Source organism: Populus nigra, chromosome 5, assembly GCF_951802175.1.
Source record: "Populus nigra chromosome 5, ddPopNigr1.1, whole genome shotgun sequence".
In the NCBI taxonomy this organism is placed as follows: domain Eukaryota; kingdom Viridiplantae; phylum Streptophyta; class Magnoliopsida; order Malpighiales; family Salicaceae; genus Populus; species Populus nigra.
The window spans coordinates 2,345,234-2,364,068 of NC_084856.1; the positions used below are offsets into that span (position 1 = coordinate 2,345,234).

The window sequence follows — 18,835 nt, forward strand, 5'->3', positions numbered from 1 at the left end:
CTTGGGGTTTTTTTTTAGCATTTTTCTTACATTGATTTTTTATTCAATTTTATCTTTTAATGTTTAGGTTTATTGTAATTAATCTTCATAATTTATTATAATTTTCTTTATGTGAAGTTATCTCGGTCTTATAACCTGAGTCAAATATTTAACAGGTTAACTTAGGTGACTTGAGTATTTTTTTATCTTTTTTTAAATTAATTTTTTTTTCAATTTCATCCTTCAGCATTAGATTAATTGAGAGTTAGACTTCATAATTTCTTTTTATCTGCTTTTTATAATGTTATCTCAGCCTTAAGATCCAGGCTTGACAAGTTAACATATGTTGACTTGGGTTTTTTTTTATTCTTGTTTTAATTGATTTTTTTTCAATTTCATTCTGTAACATTAGATTGATTGAGAATTAAGCTTTAATATTATTTTTTTATTTTTATAAGGTTATTAAAATTTCATGATCTAAATAACAAATTTTATCAAAATCATAGACCTACTCAATCGAATATTTAGTTTTTTCCATCTTGAAAGCATGTTAATGATATCTTGATGATTTTTTTTATATTTTTTAAAATTATTTGATATAATCCACAATGTAATACAAGTAAATGATCTAATACTATCAAAACACATTTCAACCAAAACCATAGACTTACTCAATCGAAAGTTAAAGGAATATAAATTAATTTGATTAAAGTTATTATCTTGACTCATCTCAAGATTCGGATTGTAAGTTACATAAATTAACTTAAGTTAATATATTTAGATTGTTTTTTAAAAATCAAAATAATATTGTTTGAAGAGAAAAATATCAAGTTAAGTTTTGAATAAATCAACTGGGTTTTAGGTTAATTTATCAGGTTGATTGGGTCAAACAATCAACTTTAGACTGAATTTTTTTAAGTTCACAGAGGTGGGGTCAATCCAACGAGTTAAACTGAGTGTTATAACTACGAATTTGACAGGAAGGAATAGATACCAAAATTTAAAAGCCCTGGAATTGCAGTGTAAAGTCACATTTACAATACAAGGGTAGAAATTTAGACTTGAATGGTATTTATACTTTTCTATACAAAACAGCCAGCAGATCCCTATGAAAGGGACAGTTTTATAGTACTTTATATTAAATGCTGGGGAGCTTTCCTCATCTGAAAAATATGCCAAATTAAATGCTAGTAATTGAATCTTGACAAAATTAATTGCATCATATTATATTAATTATTAATTGTAGATTGATTTTTTTTTCTGAATCTAACCCAGGCCAAAACCAAATCAATCTACAAGGACAGGACGGGTTAATAACTATATTAATTCTCGATGCTAACTTTTTTTTTAAGCAAAGTGCCCAATTCATCACAAGAAAACTGGTTTACATCTTCTTTGTTTTTTTAAAAAATTCCTTGTTTCAACTAGAAGTAACAGGAGTTAGGATAAGATCTTGACTTGAAATATTTTTTTTTTCTCAAATAAATATATCTATTTGCTGGTTAGCATGTAAGCATTGATTTTACCAATATTATTACTTCAAACTCACAACACAGAATTCATGCATTACCATAGTTATAGTTGATAAAAATCCTTCATCTTAGCATTAGGTCCACTGTCAATTGTAATTGTTCAATCAATCAAACCGCGAACCAATGAAATGTACCAGCATATCATGTTGGCTATATTCTGCAATTCCTCTCGGACCCATGTCTTCAAATGTCCCAGTTTACAAGGTGGGTCCAGTGGCATCCCAGCTAGTGTTTTTAAAAATTTTAAATTTAATTTTTAATATTTTTAAATTGGTTTAATATGTTGATGTTAAAAATAAAATTTAAAGAATAAAAAGAATTATTTTAATATATTTTAAATAAAAAAATACTTTGAAAAACAATTATTATTATTATATCAAAAAAACCCTATACCTTTTTTATTTGTTTTCCTGAAAGATGATTGATTAGTCAATTGTAAGTAACAGGTAGAGTAATACATAATACTGAGTAGGGTAACGAATCAGTACGTAGCATTAATAGCCCATGACAACAAGAAAGAATGAACAGAGACAACTCATAGATTATACTAGCTTTGATACCCGCGCGATGTCGCGGGTCATTTTTTTACATAAAAAATATTAAAAAAAATAAAAATTTAAAATTTTTGAATTTTTCTGCAAAGTTATATCAAAAATTTTTGGGTTTAGCTGCAACGTCTGACCTAAGAGTAATATTTATAATATTAAAATAAAATTAAACTTGTATGATCCAAGTTTAAGTGAGCTTGGCTGTAATACCGGACCCAAGAATACTGGATGTGGATCTGACTATAAGGTTGTATCATAAAAGTGTGACAATTAAATAGATTAATTTAAAAAAAATCAAAGAACAAAAATTAACAGGAAGAAAAAAACTAATGAAGAAAAAGAAAAAAAATCTGAATTAACTGGGTTAACCCGTCAAACCTGAGATTTATGTCATGAAAGTCTGATAACTAAATAAAAAAAAAATAATATCAACAAACTAAAAAAAATTAATTAAAAAGAAAAAAAATAAAGGCATCAACCTTTTCATCATGGACTGCATACAATATTAAAAGATGAAATCTAAAGAACAAAACTAATGAGGAAAAAGAAAAACAATCTGAATCAACTGGGTTAACCCGTCAAATCTGAGATCCATATCATGAAAGTCTGATAATTAAACAGAAAAAATCTAATATTAATAAACTAAATTAAAAGAACAATTACAAAAGATAAAAAGATTAAAAAAAAGAAACTAAATGCATAATCTTTTTCACTGTGAACTGCAGTGTGCAGTCCACAGTAAAATGCTTTAAAAAAAGGAAAAAACAAAAATAAAACAAAGGCATACGCCATGAATTTTTTTCTTGCATAAAAAATATCAATAAAAGCTAAGATCTATCAGTGTTATGTTTTTTTGCAAAAATATACTCAAGAGCCTTTGGTCTAGCTGCAACGCTTGACTCAAGAGTAATATTTAAAATATTAATAATAATATTAAACTTACATGACTCAAGTTTAAGTGAGTCTGGTTGTAACACTGGATCTAAGAGCCTTGGATATGGGTCTGGCTGCAAATTAAATAGATTAATTAAAAAGAAAAAAACAAAAAAAACCCAACATGAAAAAAAAACTAATGAAGAAAAAGAAAAAAAAATCTGAATTAATTGGGTTAACCCTTCAAATCAGGTTAACTCGTCAAACCTTAGATTCGCGTCATGAAAGTTTGATAACTAAATAGGAAAAAAATTGATGGGTTAACCCATAATTAATTGGGTTAACCTGTCAAGCTCGGGATACATGTCATGAAAGCTTGATAATTAAATAGAAAAAAATTTAACATTAACAAATTAAACTAAACGAAAAAAATTAATTAAAAAGAAAAAAAGCAAAAAAAATAAAATTTCGGGTTAACTCGTCATACCAGATTAATTCATCAAACTTGGGATCTATTTCATGAAAATCTGATAACTAAATAAATTTTTTTTTACCATTAACAAACTAAATTAAACAAAAAAAATTCATTAAAAGAAAAAAACACAAACAAAAAAGCAAACAAAAACCATAAAAGCATAAAAAAAATAAATCAAAACGAAAAAAAATTAAAAACAAAAAAAAATATATGTGTTATAATATAATAATAATTATAATAATAATTATTATTATTATTATTATTATTATATTAATAATGGGGAAATAATGAGGAAAGTAAAAGGTGTGGGGAATGGGGAAATAATAAGAAAAGTGGGAAAAGTTAAAAGACGTGGGAAAGCTACAGTGTTTTTCCCACGTCTTTTAGAATATTACTTAATGTTAGAAATGTAGTTTTGGTGGTTTATAATAACGTATAGAAACATTCTAAGGATATGTTTATTTTATAAAAAATATTAAATTAATATTTTTCATTTATTTCGATGCTTGATATCCAAAAAAATTTAGAGATCTAAAATAATGATTTTAATATATATAAAAAAAACATTATATCCTACACCACAGCACTAAAAGCAAAATTAGTTAGTTTTAAGTGGAGTTTCCATGAGTTTTGGAAGTGCATGCTGTAATGGGACCAGACTCTGCTTAATAACTGACACTTCCAATTGGGTCTCCACCTTAGATACTGTCCTACAAACTGAGGGCAGCTTAAACAGAAACTAAGGGTTGTTGAGATCTACATTTACTGCTATGGAGGCTCAATGCACCGAAACATCTTAAAGCACCGTAAGTACAAGGGCTTTGTCTTTATTGTCTTCGAATTGAAAAGTAAGCGTGCAATTATAGCACCTATGACACCCCGTTTGCAGATTCAGGGGTTGATTAAAAACAAAAAAAAAAAAGAATTCAATTATTTTTGTTAAAACCATATTATTTTTTTAATTTTCTGGTATTGACTCTGTCAGATTTATATTGAATTTCATAAAATTAGTCGAAAGATTCGGTGCATGTTTGGTATTTTATTAGTTTTTACTGTCATTATTTAAAAAATTCAGATTTGGAAAAAACTGTACGTTATAACTTGGCTCGGATTCAAGTTTTATCATAATTTGAGGTGAAAAAATACAGTAAAAAACAAATAATTTTTTAAAATTATGAAAAACATAGGAACATCTCGGACCCCAGTGCCATTACTCGACAAGTTAGCAGGTACTCGAATAGTCCAAGCCTAGGTCGTGGGTACCCCCTCACCACGTAGCTAAGTACCATCCTCTTATATGGAAACCCGAGGCCTGCTAAAAACCTTCGTTTAAAACTTAAAACCAGTTTAACACTAATAAATTAGATATTTACTTCTCTGACATTCACTTGTTTTTTTTTTTTTTTACATGTAACCTTTTTCAGACCATATGTGTCCGTCCAAACTCTACACACACCACTGGTTCTGTCGAGGAAAAAACAATTCGGACTCAATAAACCTTTCAATAGCATTTATTTTTTGTATCTTTTTTTACTTAAAAGTATATTAAAATAATTTTTTTAAAAAATTATTTATAATATCAATATATCAAAATGATCAAAAAAATATAAAAATTTAATTTTTTAAAAAATTAGATTTTGAAAAATAAACAAGATAACGCATAGATAAATGATCTCCAAACTGTTGACCAAAATTTAAAAAATATTCATGTGTGTGAATGAATATAGTTTTTAAAAATATCTTGTTTTTATAAAAAGTATTAAATTGTTATTTTTTATAATTATAATATATTAATATAAAAGAATAGAGAAGAGAACACGATGGTGCACATAATTATATAGAAATATATAATTACAGAGGAAAAGATGAAGAAAAAGGGACTGTGAGGGGAGGGAGGGAGAGAGAAGCCAAGAACTGAGCACAGAGTCAGAGGTAGAAGACAAGAGTGGAGAAAGAAAAAAAACAAGACCTGCAAAATTGGGGTTGTATTTTACAATACTACCATTGACCTGCAATCAGCAGTCAAGTTATAAAATTCAAAAGGAAAGCCACGTGTCGCCGAATAATAAAGAAGGTAATAGCGTGAAGGCAAAGGAAAGAAGACCCGTGGAACTATAGAAGTCCTCTCGAATCAATTCTCTATTATTTAATATTAACCGGTAAGCCAAAGTTTCACACAGCCGGTAATAATAATAATTAAGAAACTTTATAATAAGTAAACGGTAATAAGTTGAACTTAACACGTCATGGTATTAACAGGAGATGGTGCTTTTCAAACGTATATGTATTATTTATTTTAATAGTGTTTTATCTTGTTTTTTTAATGTATGTTTTTTTTTTAATTTTAATTTTATTCTTCACCCTTTAGTTTTTTAAAATTGTATTTTATGATTTGTATCGATTTATTTTTTATATGGATGTCTCTGTTTTATAATCTAAAATACTAAAAAAGATTGTGCTTTCACTGTACACCGCCTCATAAAACACTATTAATCTTAGTATTTCTTTGTTCTATTTTTTTAATTCATGTTTTATTTTTATTTTTTAATATTTGGTTTTTAAGGAACTTAACTTCATGATTTATTTTTTATTTTTTTCTATGTAGTTATCAGAGCCTCATGACTCGAGTCATTGTTTTGGCTGGTTAACCCAGTTTTTTTTATCAACTTCATCTTTTAATATTTGATTTGTTAAGGATCAATTTTTATGATTTTTTTTATTTTTTTTTCTATGAGGTTATCTAAACCTAGTTCATAATCAAGGTTATAGTTTGGCGGGTTAACGCATTTGTCTTATTCTTTTAATTGATTTTTTAAGATTTTATCATTTAATATTTTGTTGATTTGGGAATTAGACTTTCTAGTTTGTTCTAACTTATTTTTTATGAGGTTATCTCGGTTTTATGATCTTAGTCATGAGTTTGACGGATTAACTTATTTTTATTGGTTATCCAGGTTGTTTTTGAATCTATTAAATTAACTAAATCACATTAAATCAACCCTTACTCGGTTACTTTTACGCATATAAAATTTTTTTACATAAAAAAATTGATTCAAATACTAACGCACTACAGGCAGTATTCTAGTAATACCACTAAAACATGTGTCCTATTATTATATAATTGAAATTAACGATGTATCATTAAAAAATATATATTAAAATAAGTTTTTTAAATTTTTTTTAACATTGGCCTATTAAAATCATAAAAAAAAACTAAAAAAATAACAAATTAATATTTTATTAAAACAAACACGTTTTTAAAACACATTCAACCACGAATAAAAATGCAATACCGAAGGAGCGAAAAGGGAGCAAGGGCTGTCCGCACACAGCCCGCATCACATTCCACCTTAATTACCTAGAGAAAAGCAAAGCAAAACATATAAAAAGTATTACAAAGATATCATTGTCCCGAGCTTTTCAGCAAATAATAGATTCATCTTAACAAACCTTTGCGTTTATTAATAAATTCCACACAGTTAAAATATTAATTGTAGTACATCAATTTCAGACATGGATGTTTTCCTGTTCTTTTCTCACTTTTACCCGATTTGTCGAACACAGAATTTAATAGGATAGGATGGCTCAAGGAAACATAAGTATACCGAGAGAGGCATGTAAAATAATGCAAGAACTACAAAACAACAGTAGCTATTTTTGAATCCTTTTATAGAGTTTTTGTCTAGGTTATGAGATTGTTGTGTCAGGACTATTTTATTTCAAGAAAAAAACTGTAGTTAATTAATTATTATATAGTGTAATATAATATTTTTATGTAATGCTTAGTGTTGGCGTGTGCCATGCGCAGGAAGCACTGAAGGAATGCCAAGATCTTGGGAGATTATAGAACACATTTTTAATTTCTTCCAGGGCGAATTGAATAGTTTTTTATTTTTTTTTATATATAATATGGTTATATGAGAATTAATTAATAATCCATATCGTATTGAATATATTTAAGACTCCCGTGCCTTATAGTTTATGCATACAAGCACTGTATTTCATACTCTAAATATAACATCAATAAGATTTCGCAAATAATTAGATAATCATAGATCTTAATTATGGCGAAAGCTAGCTAGCTAGCTAGCTAGCTTTACATGCCGGGATGATCATGAGATAAAAGATTAATTATGATGATTATTTGTGCTATCACCACCTCAACATCGAGTCATGAGTGGAGTGAAAATCTTGTCATTTCTGGATGATTATTTTTTAATTTCTATCGAAAGTCGACAGACTAGAGAAGGATAAGTTCCATTATATAGAAAACAATAACCTCAACATATAAAATTAAGAAAAAAAAGAAGAGTAATTCACCATCTTCATTTATATTGATTAATTAATTCACATCTTGACCTGTTCAATTGTTGTTGTCAGCATCAAGTTCGATATCCATCCCAATCCCATAATGTCAAATCCAGGAAGCATTTGGACCCTGCAATTTGCAATAACCTAATAGTATTAACTTTATCGTCAGATAATGGGGAGGAACAAATACCAGTCCTTTTCATATTTTAGCTGTTTAATTAATAATTATCACCAGAGAGTAGAAAAATCCGATGGAGTGTAGGGAAAAAGGATGTCTGGAACCACGTGGCTCGAACCAAAGTTTGATATTATCCTTGCTTGATTCAAGGAATGCAACCACGTGACCAGTTTATCTTCTGCAACCAATTTAAAGCTGATCGATTTCTTGTTGTTGATCGCAGGAGCTATATATGAGATGGGGAACAATGGCCTCGAATGATCCTACAAGATGGAGTACAAACATAATCTGTGACTGTGAAGGTCCCAATTTGACATCACAAGAGTGGTCTACCGAGATGGTGAACAGACCGAGGAAATTAAGAAGGCTCTGGTGCTGGTAGGGGCCAACCAAGAGGCCATCATCTGCACTGCTCCAATATTAGACAACTGGTTTTATGCCAACTGAGGCCCTGCCCCATGCAAGTCTCCTTTTCCAGATACTCTATCAAGAAAATATGATTATGATGGTGGATTACAAGAAAAAACAACTTGATAATTGCTGTTGGCAAGTCTCACCTCCTGCTGATAACTTAAATTCAGTTAGGTACGTTTTTCTAACTTTTCCCAAGCTTATTAATAAGGGAGATGGGCTTGCATGACATGGTTGAAACAGAGAATTTGACAAGAAAGTTAAAAATAACTTGATGGTGCACCTTGCCTAACTCGTTTAAGTAATGAATCGAATCTGACAAACAAATATAAAAAGTACAGGCAACCCTACTACTAAAGTTTGGTTGGTCTGGATGGTATTTAATATGGGTGAGTTATTGTATGAGTAGCTATTTTGATAAATAGTTACATTATTATTAGAGATGGATAAAAAATCATTTGCTGTATATTTTGAGAAAAAAGGGAAGAAAAATAAATTTTACAAGGGCATCGCTAACTTTCTTCTAAACATATCCTAACCTGGATTTCAGCCTTGTCCATAGTAAAAGCATGTAAACATCTGTCTAGTAAATTTGTTGAGTAATGATTTGTTTTTGCTGTTATAACATGTTTTTTAAATTATTTTTTATTTTAAAAAATGTTAAATTAATATTTTTTAAAATATTTTTGAATAATTTTGATGTGTTGATATTAAAAATAAAAAATTTTAAAAAAAATTATTTTAATTTATTTTTAATTAAAAATTACTCTTCCTCATAGTATAAAAAAACACACGAACTAGCAAACAAAGCATGTAGGAAGCCTTATTTTCTTCCATGGGAGAAGAAAAGCTAACAAACAAAAGGGACTGATGTGAAGAATAAGTGAGAGGTCATGTATTCTTCCCAAAAAACAAAAAAGAAAAAAGAAAGAAGAAGAAGAAGAAGAAGAGGAAGAAGGTCATGGGTGAGGAACAGTGCACTATTTGTAGTCTGGTTGGTGAGAGGTATTATCGTACCCAAAAAGTAAAACCTTGAAGATGGAGTTTGGGCCCATTTATGACTAGAGTGGACCAAGCCTGCCATTCTATCGGGGGGGGGGGGGGGGGGGGGGGGAGCTTTTATTCTGCCACTGTCTCGACGGAAAGGTCTTTTTACAAAAAAAGGATTTTTATCACTGGAAAACCAATCTTGGAGCAATGCCTCAAGATTTTGATCTTGCTGTGATACAGGGGAAGAGAAACAGAGCAATGAAATGAAAGCTACCTTTTCACGTGACAAATTTTGGCGTGATGGAATGGAAGAGCTACAAGCTTTCCCTGCTTTAATGGCCAGAAAATTATTTTCTTTTCTTAATCCTACTATAAGCATAGCCCGTGCTGTATAAGCTGTCTTCCCAACTGTCATCAACAGCAATTTCTCTGTTTTCAGTGGGAGAGAACGATAAGCAGAGAACACGAGGGTGTGTTTTCTTGTAGAAGTTCTCTCCAGCAAAGAAGGCTGGTATCAATCACCATAGGTTTCTTTATGGTCAAGGAAGAGACCAAAAAACAAAGGCCAGAAAGCATACACGTGGACAAAAAAGCATACAAAAAGGTTTATCCATATCAACAGCAAGGTGCAACACCTTAATTAAGGACATCAGCAGCCATGATATTGCTAAAACTTGCAGCCAACACCTAATCACCATAGGTTTCCAGCTGTTTTTCGCATTTCAATATCTACATGCATCAAGAATGTACTCGGCAGGCAGGCAGGCAGGCAGGCATTGATGCAATGCCTCCAATGCAACTACTTGCACGACAACAAATTAGTTAAACCATCAAAACTGGGGATTTTTCTGTCAAATGGCATCAATATCATTTATTTCCATTATATAGCAGACTGCAACAGTTAATAGCATATATACAGGATATGTACAATATGAAGAACTTAATCAATTGAAAAATCAAATAAAAATTTCCCAGTGACTGCACACAAAATAATAGGGCAAGCTATATTCTTGGGAAAACTAAATTCTAGCCAACACACTGACACTCCTCTCTTTCCTAATGAGAAATAAATCATGACTGCAAGGAAAATAAATATGGCTCAAACCTAAAGAAACATGGAAGAATATTTCCCAATGGATCATCTTGATGCAGAGAAGATACACGAGGCAGACTATAAAAACAAAAGAAAAATTAGAAAATCTAACAAAATTTGTCCCTCTTCATGATTTACCCTTTCCTGCGGAACCTTCTCTCTGACTACGGAAGTGACTGAGAAGCTGCTGGGCCTACATAACACATACAAACATACATTATCATCTAGCATATCTATCCATCATCATCATTAAATGTCAAAAAACTTCTTGGTCTTGATTCCCCTATAGTTAAAATATATAAAAAAATTGACATCATAAGGAATACAATCACAATCAACCCACCATGCTTCCTTTCCTAACTGGTAAAAGGTACCAACGGCCTCCACTATAATTTGGCTAGCTAGCAGATACCAGAACAGCTACAGTACAAACAAGGAAAGATGAGATTAGCTGCATACCTTTTCCTTCGCTCTTGGGGTGCCTGACTGGGACAATGCAACAAGTGGAGGAACAGCCCCTTCTTGCAAAACAAGGGTACAAAACTTGGGACTATTAAGGCACAGCTGCATCAGTATGGAGGCAGCGTTCTCCTTTCCTCTTTGAGATCCTGATTCGACAACCTCAACCAGCAATGGGATGCCTCCTGCTTTTGCAATGGCCATGCGTCCTTCGCTGATTGTTGACAAGTTTGCAAGAAGAGCGACTGCCTTGTCAACCATCCCAGTGACAGGATCCATCAACTCAACTAGATACTTCACAGCTCCTGCTTGAACTATTCGAGCCTTGTTTTCATGAAAGATTGAAAGGTTAAACAAGGCAGTAGCCGCATCCTTTTTACCTCTTATAGTCCCACAGGCAAGAAGATCCACCAAGGCTTTGACAGCACCAGAACGGCCTATCTTGGCTTTGTATTCTTCTAAAACAGAAAGGCTAAATAGAGCTGCTGCAGAATTCTCTTTGGCACCATCATTTCCTGATCTTAAGACATGAATAAGTGGTTCTATTGCTCCTGCTTCTGCAATCATGGCTTTATTTTCTTCGTTGATTGATAGATTCAACACGGCTGTGGCAGCATGTTCCTGGGTTATCTTCACTTCTGAGTACAGCAGTGAAAGTAATGGTCTGATAGCACCAGAATGGCCTATAATGATGCGATTCTCGACATTGTGCTTTGCTAGAAGCCTTAGTTCTTCAGCCGCTTTAGTCTTTACTTCATTTGATTGGCTTTTAAGCCCTTCAACCAACTTCTTGACTTGAGAAGTTGTACATAGATCATGAGAACCTGAGTCGGAAAACTGAAGGGAGTTTGTTCTGCTATAGTTATGGCTTCCATTGCTGGCCATATCATATTTAGGACTGTGAAATTGCCTTCCTGATAAACAGGGAGAAAATCCCTTTACTTTATTGGAAGGAGAAACAGCAGGACATTCAAAAGTTATCTCTCCTGACAAGTCATTCACATTGTCATGCATGGTTAATAACTTCAACATCTCATCTGATGCTGGAGGCACATATTCAATACTGGAGATGGCACTTGAGGTTGATTCACTCCTGCTATGTATATATGAAAGTTCGTGGGATGGGCGCTCAAAGCTTTCAATCCCCATGACATGATACCGATTAAATTCTTCACCACTTAATCTAGATGAAACACCAATCTTCTGTTTCTCAAATCCATTCCCAACTTCAATGGATGATCTTGATGTAGAATTGCTACTGTGCAAAGAACAACGATAACGAAAACTATCCAAGTGCAATAAATCATGATGTGATGGGACAGAGTCGCTTGAAACTCTTACATTGTTTTCCTCACACCAATTTGCTATCATAGCTTTGACAGTGTAATTGGGAATGACATTTGTGTGAGAGAGTGTCTGACGGGTCCTAGGGCATATGCTCAGCCCATGATCAAGCCACTTCCGGATGGACACCCTATCATAAGTTTGACCAGAAGCCACGATCACTGGGTCTAGCATGAGCTCCAAAGATAATGGACACCGAAAGTACGGAGGAATTGGGGCACCACTCTTAGGATCAAAGCGCTCAACTTTAAGCAACCAATTACGTATGTGAGAGATCAGATCCACAATTTGGTCAATTTGATCCAAGTCCCCTTTTGCTTTATTGACTTTAACATTGATCCTCTCCTTCTCCACTGCCACACTTTCTTTCAAGAGTTCCTGATTTGATGTTAAACCAAGTGTTTCAGTAAGTTTCATAAGATGATTAGTGCAAGGAGAAACATCATCGCTTAGACTTCTCAGAGCCTCTTCTATAAGTTCTGTTATTGTTTCGTGTTTCAAACCTTGAAGTTCCTGCATACAGTGCTGGAAACATTTAAACAGAAATCAGTCCCACATTAGACATATGCAACTAAACAACTAAAATAGTATAATGATTAGACCAATCTGATAGATTAGACCACATTAAAAAAAATCAAAAATATAAAATGAAAAAAAAAAAGTAAACCACCAGGAACTGTCTAGTTAAAAAGAAAACAGCGTGGCACAAATATCCCAACTCTATCCACACCTGAACAATAGTTAAAGTTGAAGCGGATGGAGAACTCTGCAACAATCTACATAATATTTGACAAATCTCCAGCGCAGAGCTCTGGATTTTCTTCAACAGTGCTTCACTTTGCTGGACCTGGACGGAGAAAAAACCACATGTCCATTAAGAGTTTGAATCTCAACTACCTCCCCGGCCATCCCAAGTCAAAGCTCACGTGTTCGAATATCATAAACAGCTACATTTGATTGCCAAGGAAAAAAGAAATGAAAATAAAAGGAAGAGATTCCATTACAGTTTCAGGTTGCATTTGTTCTTCTAACTTGCAAGCCTCACATAATCTTATAGAATTCATATATGTTGGCTTCTTTAGCGTGGATCAGAAAGACAATTTCAGACTAACAATTACATGATAGAAGACTACTTTCGTTGCTTAGTTTTTCAAGCAACAATATGAGCTTCATCATGGAAGAACCAGCACATAGAAATAATGAAGGCCAATATTTTGAACTCCATCTGAAAGCATTACACACTGTATATTTGATCCACTACACGCAAATAAGCTGTTCAGAATTACTCACGCTGCAAATCTTGCTCATCTGTGGACACCAGTTCTCCATAAATTCACGAGCCTCATTAACAGTTGTATCAAGTTCTTCACACTCTTTACATAGGACTTCATCTGAAGATATGCCGTAATCAAAAACTCCATCAAGAACTGGTTTCAAATGCTTCAACATCATAACCATGCTCTTATAATCCTTTTGAATAGGCATAAACTTCCTTGTCTGACATGAAACAAGATGAATGAATCGAGAAATAGTGTTGATAAGACATCTTACAGATGATGTGTCCATTGACCTGCTTTTCATAAAGCATAGCAAAGAGATTGCATTAAAACAAAAGAGGAAAAAAACAAACATTTTTAATGCAAAAGGAGTTTCCAATCAGAATAGTGTCAGACTATTTCTTTACAACAACAATGATAGGTTTGTGGTTCTTGATCTTGAACACAAATTTTTTCGTGTAACCTTAACAAGATTTCACATGTTAAGATTTTTGTGTTTTTCATTTTAAGAAGGGACAAAAGGTCGGTCCAGAAAACACTAAATTTATACAAATACCTCATCACGTAGTAATTATCTCATTATGTAGACATGTAAATCCAAAGATGAATGGTTAAAGGACCATCAAACATGCATAAATACCAAAATCAGATATCATCAACATTTGGTTGATAATTATCATGTGTGAGCCTAATCAATTAGCCAAGCCTAGCAGCAAACTCCACATGCTCACAGTCAACAAGGTCAGTAAATCTACATAGGGCAGCACCACAATGATGCTTGGACCCAAATCAATGAAATGCCTTCCCTCCAAATAAAGCTGAAGTAAGATGCTCTATTCTCAGTTGGTCTCGGCATTTTATGCATTCTGTCTCCACTTGGCACAAGAGGTCCTGACCCAGCCACCATGCAAGTGCCCTCAAGTTATCCCATGGGGCCGAGTAAGTGGCATCATTAAACGCAACAAAAAGCTATCTCAAACCTCAATTCCATATAAGAAAATTCCCTTCTACAGTGTGCCTAGGAGTGTTGCTTAATTGTAGGCAGAGATTTTACATGGGAACAAGAGGACATATAATGAATTCACATGTTGCTGAACGACCAGAGAGCACAAATTATTAGAAAATATACTGTATTTTTGTGCATCTAACCCTACAATAAAGGAAAGACGAGCCCTTGAACAAATATGCAACAACATGCTAAAAAATCATTTCCTTGAATTTGCTATGACTTTGACACTAGTCAGACCTTGCCTCTTTAGAAAAAATAAGCAAAGCCATTTTTTGGTAACTTCTTTTATTTCATAATGAGGTGATTCCATTTTACCATATCGGAAAAAAAAATCAATATCTCAATTGTTCCCTGCTTGCCATCAATAAAACAAAAGAGAGTCCTTAGCTTTCATTTGATGACTACCATTTTAAATATACATTGGTTGCTAATAACGCCTGGGGGAATAAAATTAAAATCTTTGACCTCTGCAAATTCAGAAAAACAGGAAAATCAATTGCTTACAATCTTATAAAGACCATTTGACCAAGTAGAACAGAACTGATCACTCTAATTCAAGACAGAACAACAAGAACCCTTATAATCTTACAAACATCATGTGACCAAGAAGAACAGAATTCACACTCAGTTCTTAGAATCAAAACAACATGAGATCTAAAATTACTCTTTTCTTCTCAGTTTCCACAGACACCTAATATTTCTAGCCCCAGGTAGGTTACAAAACAGAATCAGAAAACCAGCCACCATAAAAAACGATTTGGTAAAGAATAGTGCGTCAAAAATCACGTTACAAAACAGAATCAGAAAACCAGCCACCATAAAAAACGATTTGGTAAAGAATAGTGCGTCAAAAATCACCACCCACTTGTTATATCACAATTTCCAAGGATTTCACTCAGCACCTCATAGAAGAACCAAAGCTTGAATCCAAAAACAAACAACCACCCATCAAAACAATACTTCCAAATAGCACAAATTGTGCAGAAAAAAGTAACATTTCTTGAACATCACCAAAACCTTGTGATCAAAAGAATACCTTTACAATCTATATGAGTAGCTCAAGCCGGTGAATCAAGGCCTAAAAAGCAGATCCTGGTGGACATAGACGTATAACTTGTACAAAAGTTATCAAAGATCCATGCTTTATGCCTTGAAAAAACAGTGTGGATAGAGAACCGATGCCCTGCTCTCATTACAAAGCTGCATTGGAGAGAGACTGTGAACAAATCGAGGGAAAATAAAATAAAAGGGTTAAAACTAGTGGGACCCAGTTGTTTTTTTAATTATTAATTTAGGGGCCCTTTAGGGTTGATTGCGGATTTGTTGTGTTTAGTGGGGGGAAGAAAATTAATTAAGAATCATGATGAACAGTGGAGACAGAGAGATGGAATGGGATTAGTAGTAATGGAATCAAGATTAGGTTAATTAAGATTGGATTAGGGAGAAGGTGAAAAGGGGAAAGTCAAGGCACTTTTTTTATATATATATAATTTGCTGATGCAATGGAATGATATCCAAAGTGGATAAATTACTTTAGCTACAGAGAAATACTATGATTAGTATGCAGATGTGGAAACGACCTTTAGTAAATGGCTAATATACCCTTGAATCTCTCTTTAGTTTTGCTAATTGCAAATTTTAACATGAATTTTTTAATGGTAATTTACTCTTTTGAGAGCAAAAGTTCTTTTTAAAAATCATTGATGAATTTTATTTTCAAAATTAATTTTGTTAAGATGAAATTCTATGTGATGAATTTTTAATAATCCGGTTAATTTGATCAATTTGATCGGATCCATTTCAATTTTTTTTTAATAACAACATCGATGTAATTAAAATAATTAGTCTAAATTGATTTATTTATTTATTTAAAAAATGATCCGAAAATTGAATAATTTAATTTTTTTTCTTCTTCAACGGATAAATTAGATGAAGAAAAGCTTGAGGACTTGGATTTTTGCTCTGGGCTGCCGACTGGCGTTTGGTTTCACAAAACTCGAGCACATCTAACTATCACCCTCATAAAAAGAGAACTCGAGGATCGAGTCTATGATTCGGAGGTATATTGTATTCTTAAGAGACTGCCCCTTACCGTCTGTAATCATGTGATTAGTTTAAGGTTTTAATAAAAGTGATCCCTTATATTATTCAAGGGCAGCTTCATACTTCGGGACACTCTTGTCCATGCCTCTGCTCGGATCGAAAGAGAAACAAGAACTGACACTCTAGCCTACGGCCTAGGATCAGATACATAGAATTAGAAGCCCACATCATTATCCTTTGTCTGCTTTGTGGATTTCAGCTGTTTTTTGTATTTGAAAAATATTTTAAAAAAATTTAATTTTTTTATTTTAAATTAATTTTTTTTTATTTTTTTATTATTTTAATGTATTTAATATCAAAAATAATTTTTTTAAAATAAAAAAAATATTATTTTAATATATTTTTAAATAAAAAATATTTTTAAAAACAATTACAACAGTAATTCCAAACACGCTTTATAATCCAGCCTTAACAACATGACAAGAGTGTTTTTTATATCACAAACCAGATTAGGATGCGGCAAACCAAATCTTTGCCTCTTTGCCACTATTCAATACCTTTCCGTAATCATGTAGGGTGATATAAAAAGAAAATGAAACTGATGCAGGCTGCAGCCAATCCCAACTAGTTTGAGATTAAAACTTAGTTGTGAACTTACTATAGACATTAATACAAGTTAAACCCTCTTCGGAAAACACTATTCGGCCATGTCCATCTACAATGTTCACCGAAAAGGTGTAATGGCTGGTTGTTAAACCCCTCTGTCACAGGGTTAAACTCCGTCAAGGTATAGGCTGACGAAAAGCATTGATGGATAGTAGCTACGGGGTGGCAGCTCGCGTGATAATAACGAAAATCGACAGAGTGTGTGTGCGGTAGCACACTACAGCTAGCGCAACAGTATGCTAACGAGAGTAGTGACTTGGGCGAAAATTGTCCAAGACTTGACGAAACAGTGCTGGGATGACACAAGGGGACAGTGGGAAATTCGGCGGCACTGGTGAGATCGGCAGCGTCGAGGAATTTGGCAGCGTCGACAAAATCAGCAACAGGGGCTGGCGATAAATTTGGACAATAGGCAGTCCTAGACTTGACGTAAACACTACTGGCAGGAATGACAGCATGCATCGACAGGGGCATCGTGCATGGGCGTTGGCAGATTCAGCAGCAATGTGCGTCAACGATTGGGCAGGGCATGGTTGATGTTCGGCAACGAATCCTGACTTGGACAGCGGACGGTCCAAGGCATGCGAGGCAGTTACGCTGGCAGCATGTGTGCTAGTAGTGGACAATTGGCTCGTGGGAGAACATGTCAATGCAGTTGTGGTAGTTCTGGGAGCAGTTATCGGCAGTTGCAACAATTTCTTATATGAGGAAGAAGCTGGCCAGAACATGGGATAATGGGTGCTCCAGCTGTGCAGGGAGTTAGGGGTAGTTTATACTTGTAACTTCCATTATCTTGTAAATAGATAGGTTGTAAATGTGTAGCATGCAAAACGGAATTGGGCATAGCACACAAGATGGACTTTGTGTAATCCTTGAATTGAGTTAATGAAAAGGTTGGGACTTATTCATGTAATCTGTTGTATTTTGTATTCTGTTTATATTCATTAGTGTTATTCCGCTTGCTTGTGACATTGAAAGAGTGTGGGGATCTCTTGGGTTTGTGGGACAAACTAGTCGTAGGCAAAATACGAGTGAATTGATGAGGGAAAGACTGAATCTAGCGGGACTAGACTGATGCGCGAGGTCTATTTTTAAGAGTGAAAAATTGACCCCGTGACACCTTTTATCAGAAAAATCAACGGTAACTTTCAAGGGTATTAAAGTATTTTCACGTGGTTTATTAGTCGTTACTCAACAACTTAGAGACAAACAAGCATTTTATTATTTTAATTGCATGATGAAATAATTAAAAATCATTAAAAGAAGAAAAATTAAAATTAATGTCGAGGGGCATTTTCATATTTGCTAATGGTTTTTTCATTAATATAATATTAATTGAGGAACTATTTGATACTTGGCAAGATATTTTTTGTTAATTTATTTTTAAAAAAATCAATTCCACCTTTTGATATTGGTTATTTAATAATTAAATTTAATGATTTTATTTTGTTTTTTTAACCAATTACTGTGGTGTCACGATCAAATTGCATATGTGGCATACTAATATGAATGGGTTCATGTTAGTTTTTTTTTGTATTTTTTGTTGTCAATTTGTTTTACTTTATTTACTATTATATTTTTTATTTATATTATTAAATTAATTAAGTTTATTAAACCCGGTTAAAATCTTATTTTTTTAAAAAAAAA

General features: G+C 32.9%; 1 protein-coding gene across 1 annotated transcript; it reads right to left on the bottom strand.

The window, feature by feature from the left end:
• Nucleotides 1-10,140: 10,140 nt before the first annotated feature.
• LOC133694944 (U-box domain-containing protein 3-like) lies at nucleotides 10,141-15,712 on the bottom strand. Its single transcript, XM_062116635.1, has 5 exons — nucleotides 15,516-15,712; nucleotides 13,484-13,763; nucleotides 12,924-13,040; nucleotides 10,850-12,718; nucleotides 10,141-10,583 (listed from the first exon to the last, which is right to left on the bottom strand). Exons 2-5 carry the CDS (start codon nucleotides 13,757-13,759, stop codon nucleotides 10,518-10,520), a joined length of 2,328 nt encoding a protein of 775 aa, XP_061972619.1. The 5' UTR covers nucleotides 13,760-13,763; nucleotides 15,516-15,712; the 3' UTR covers nucleotides 10,141-10,517.
• Nucleotides 15,713-18,835: the final 3,123 nt, after the last annotated feature.

Coding starts and splice junctions, on each gene's coding strand:
- LOC133694944 (XM_062116635.1), bottom strand. CDS start 13,759: ATGGACACATCATCTGTAAGATGTCTTATCAACACTATTTCTCGATTC. Junction 13,041..13,483: donor AGATGAGCAAGATTTGCAGC/GTGAGTAATTCT, acceptor TTCTCCGTCCAG/GTCCAGCAAAGTGAAGCACT. Junction 12,719..12,923: donor CAACTTTAACTATTGTTCAG/GTGTGGATAGAG, acceptor AAATGTTTCCAG/CACTGTATGCAGGAACTTCA.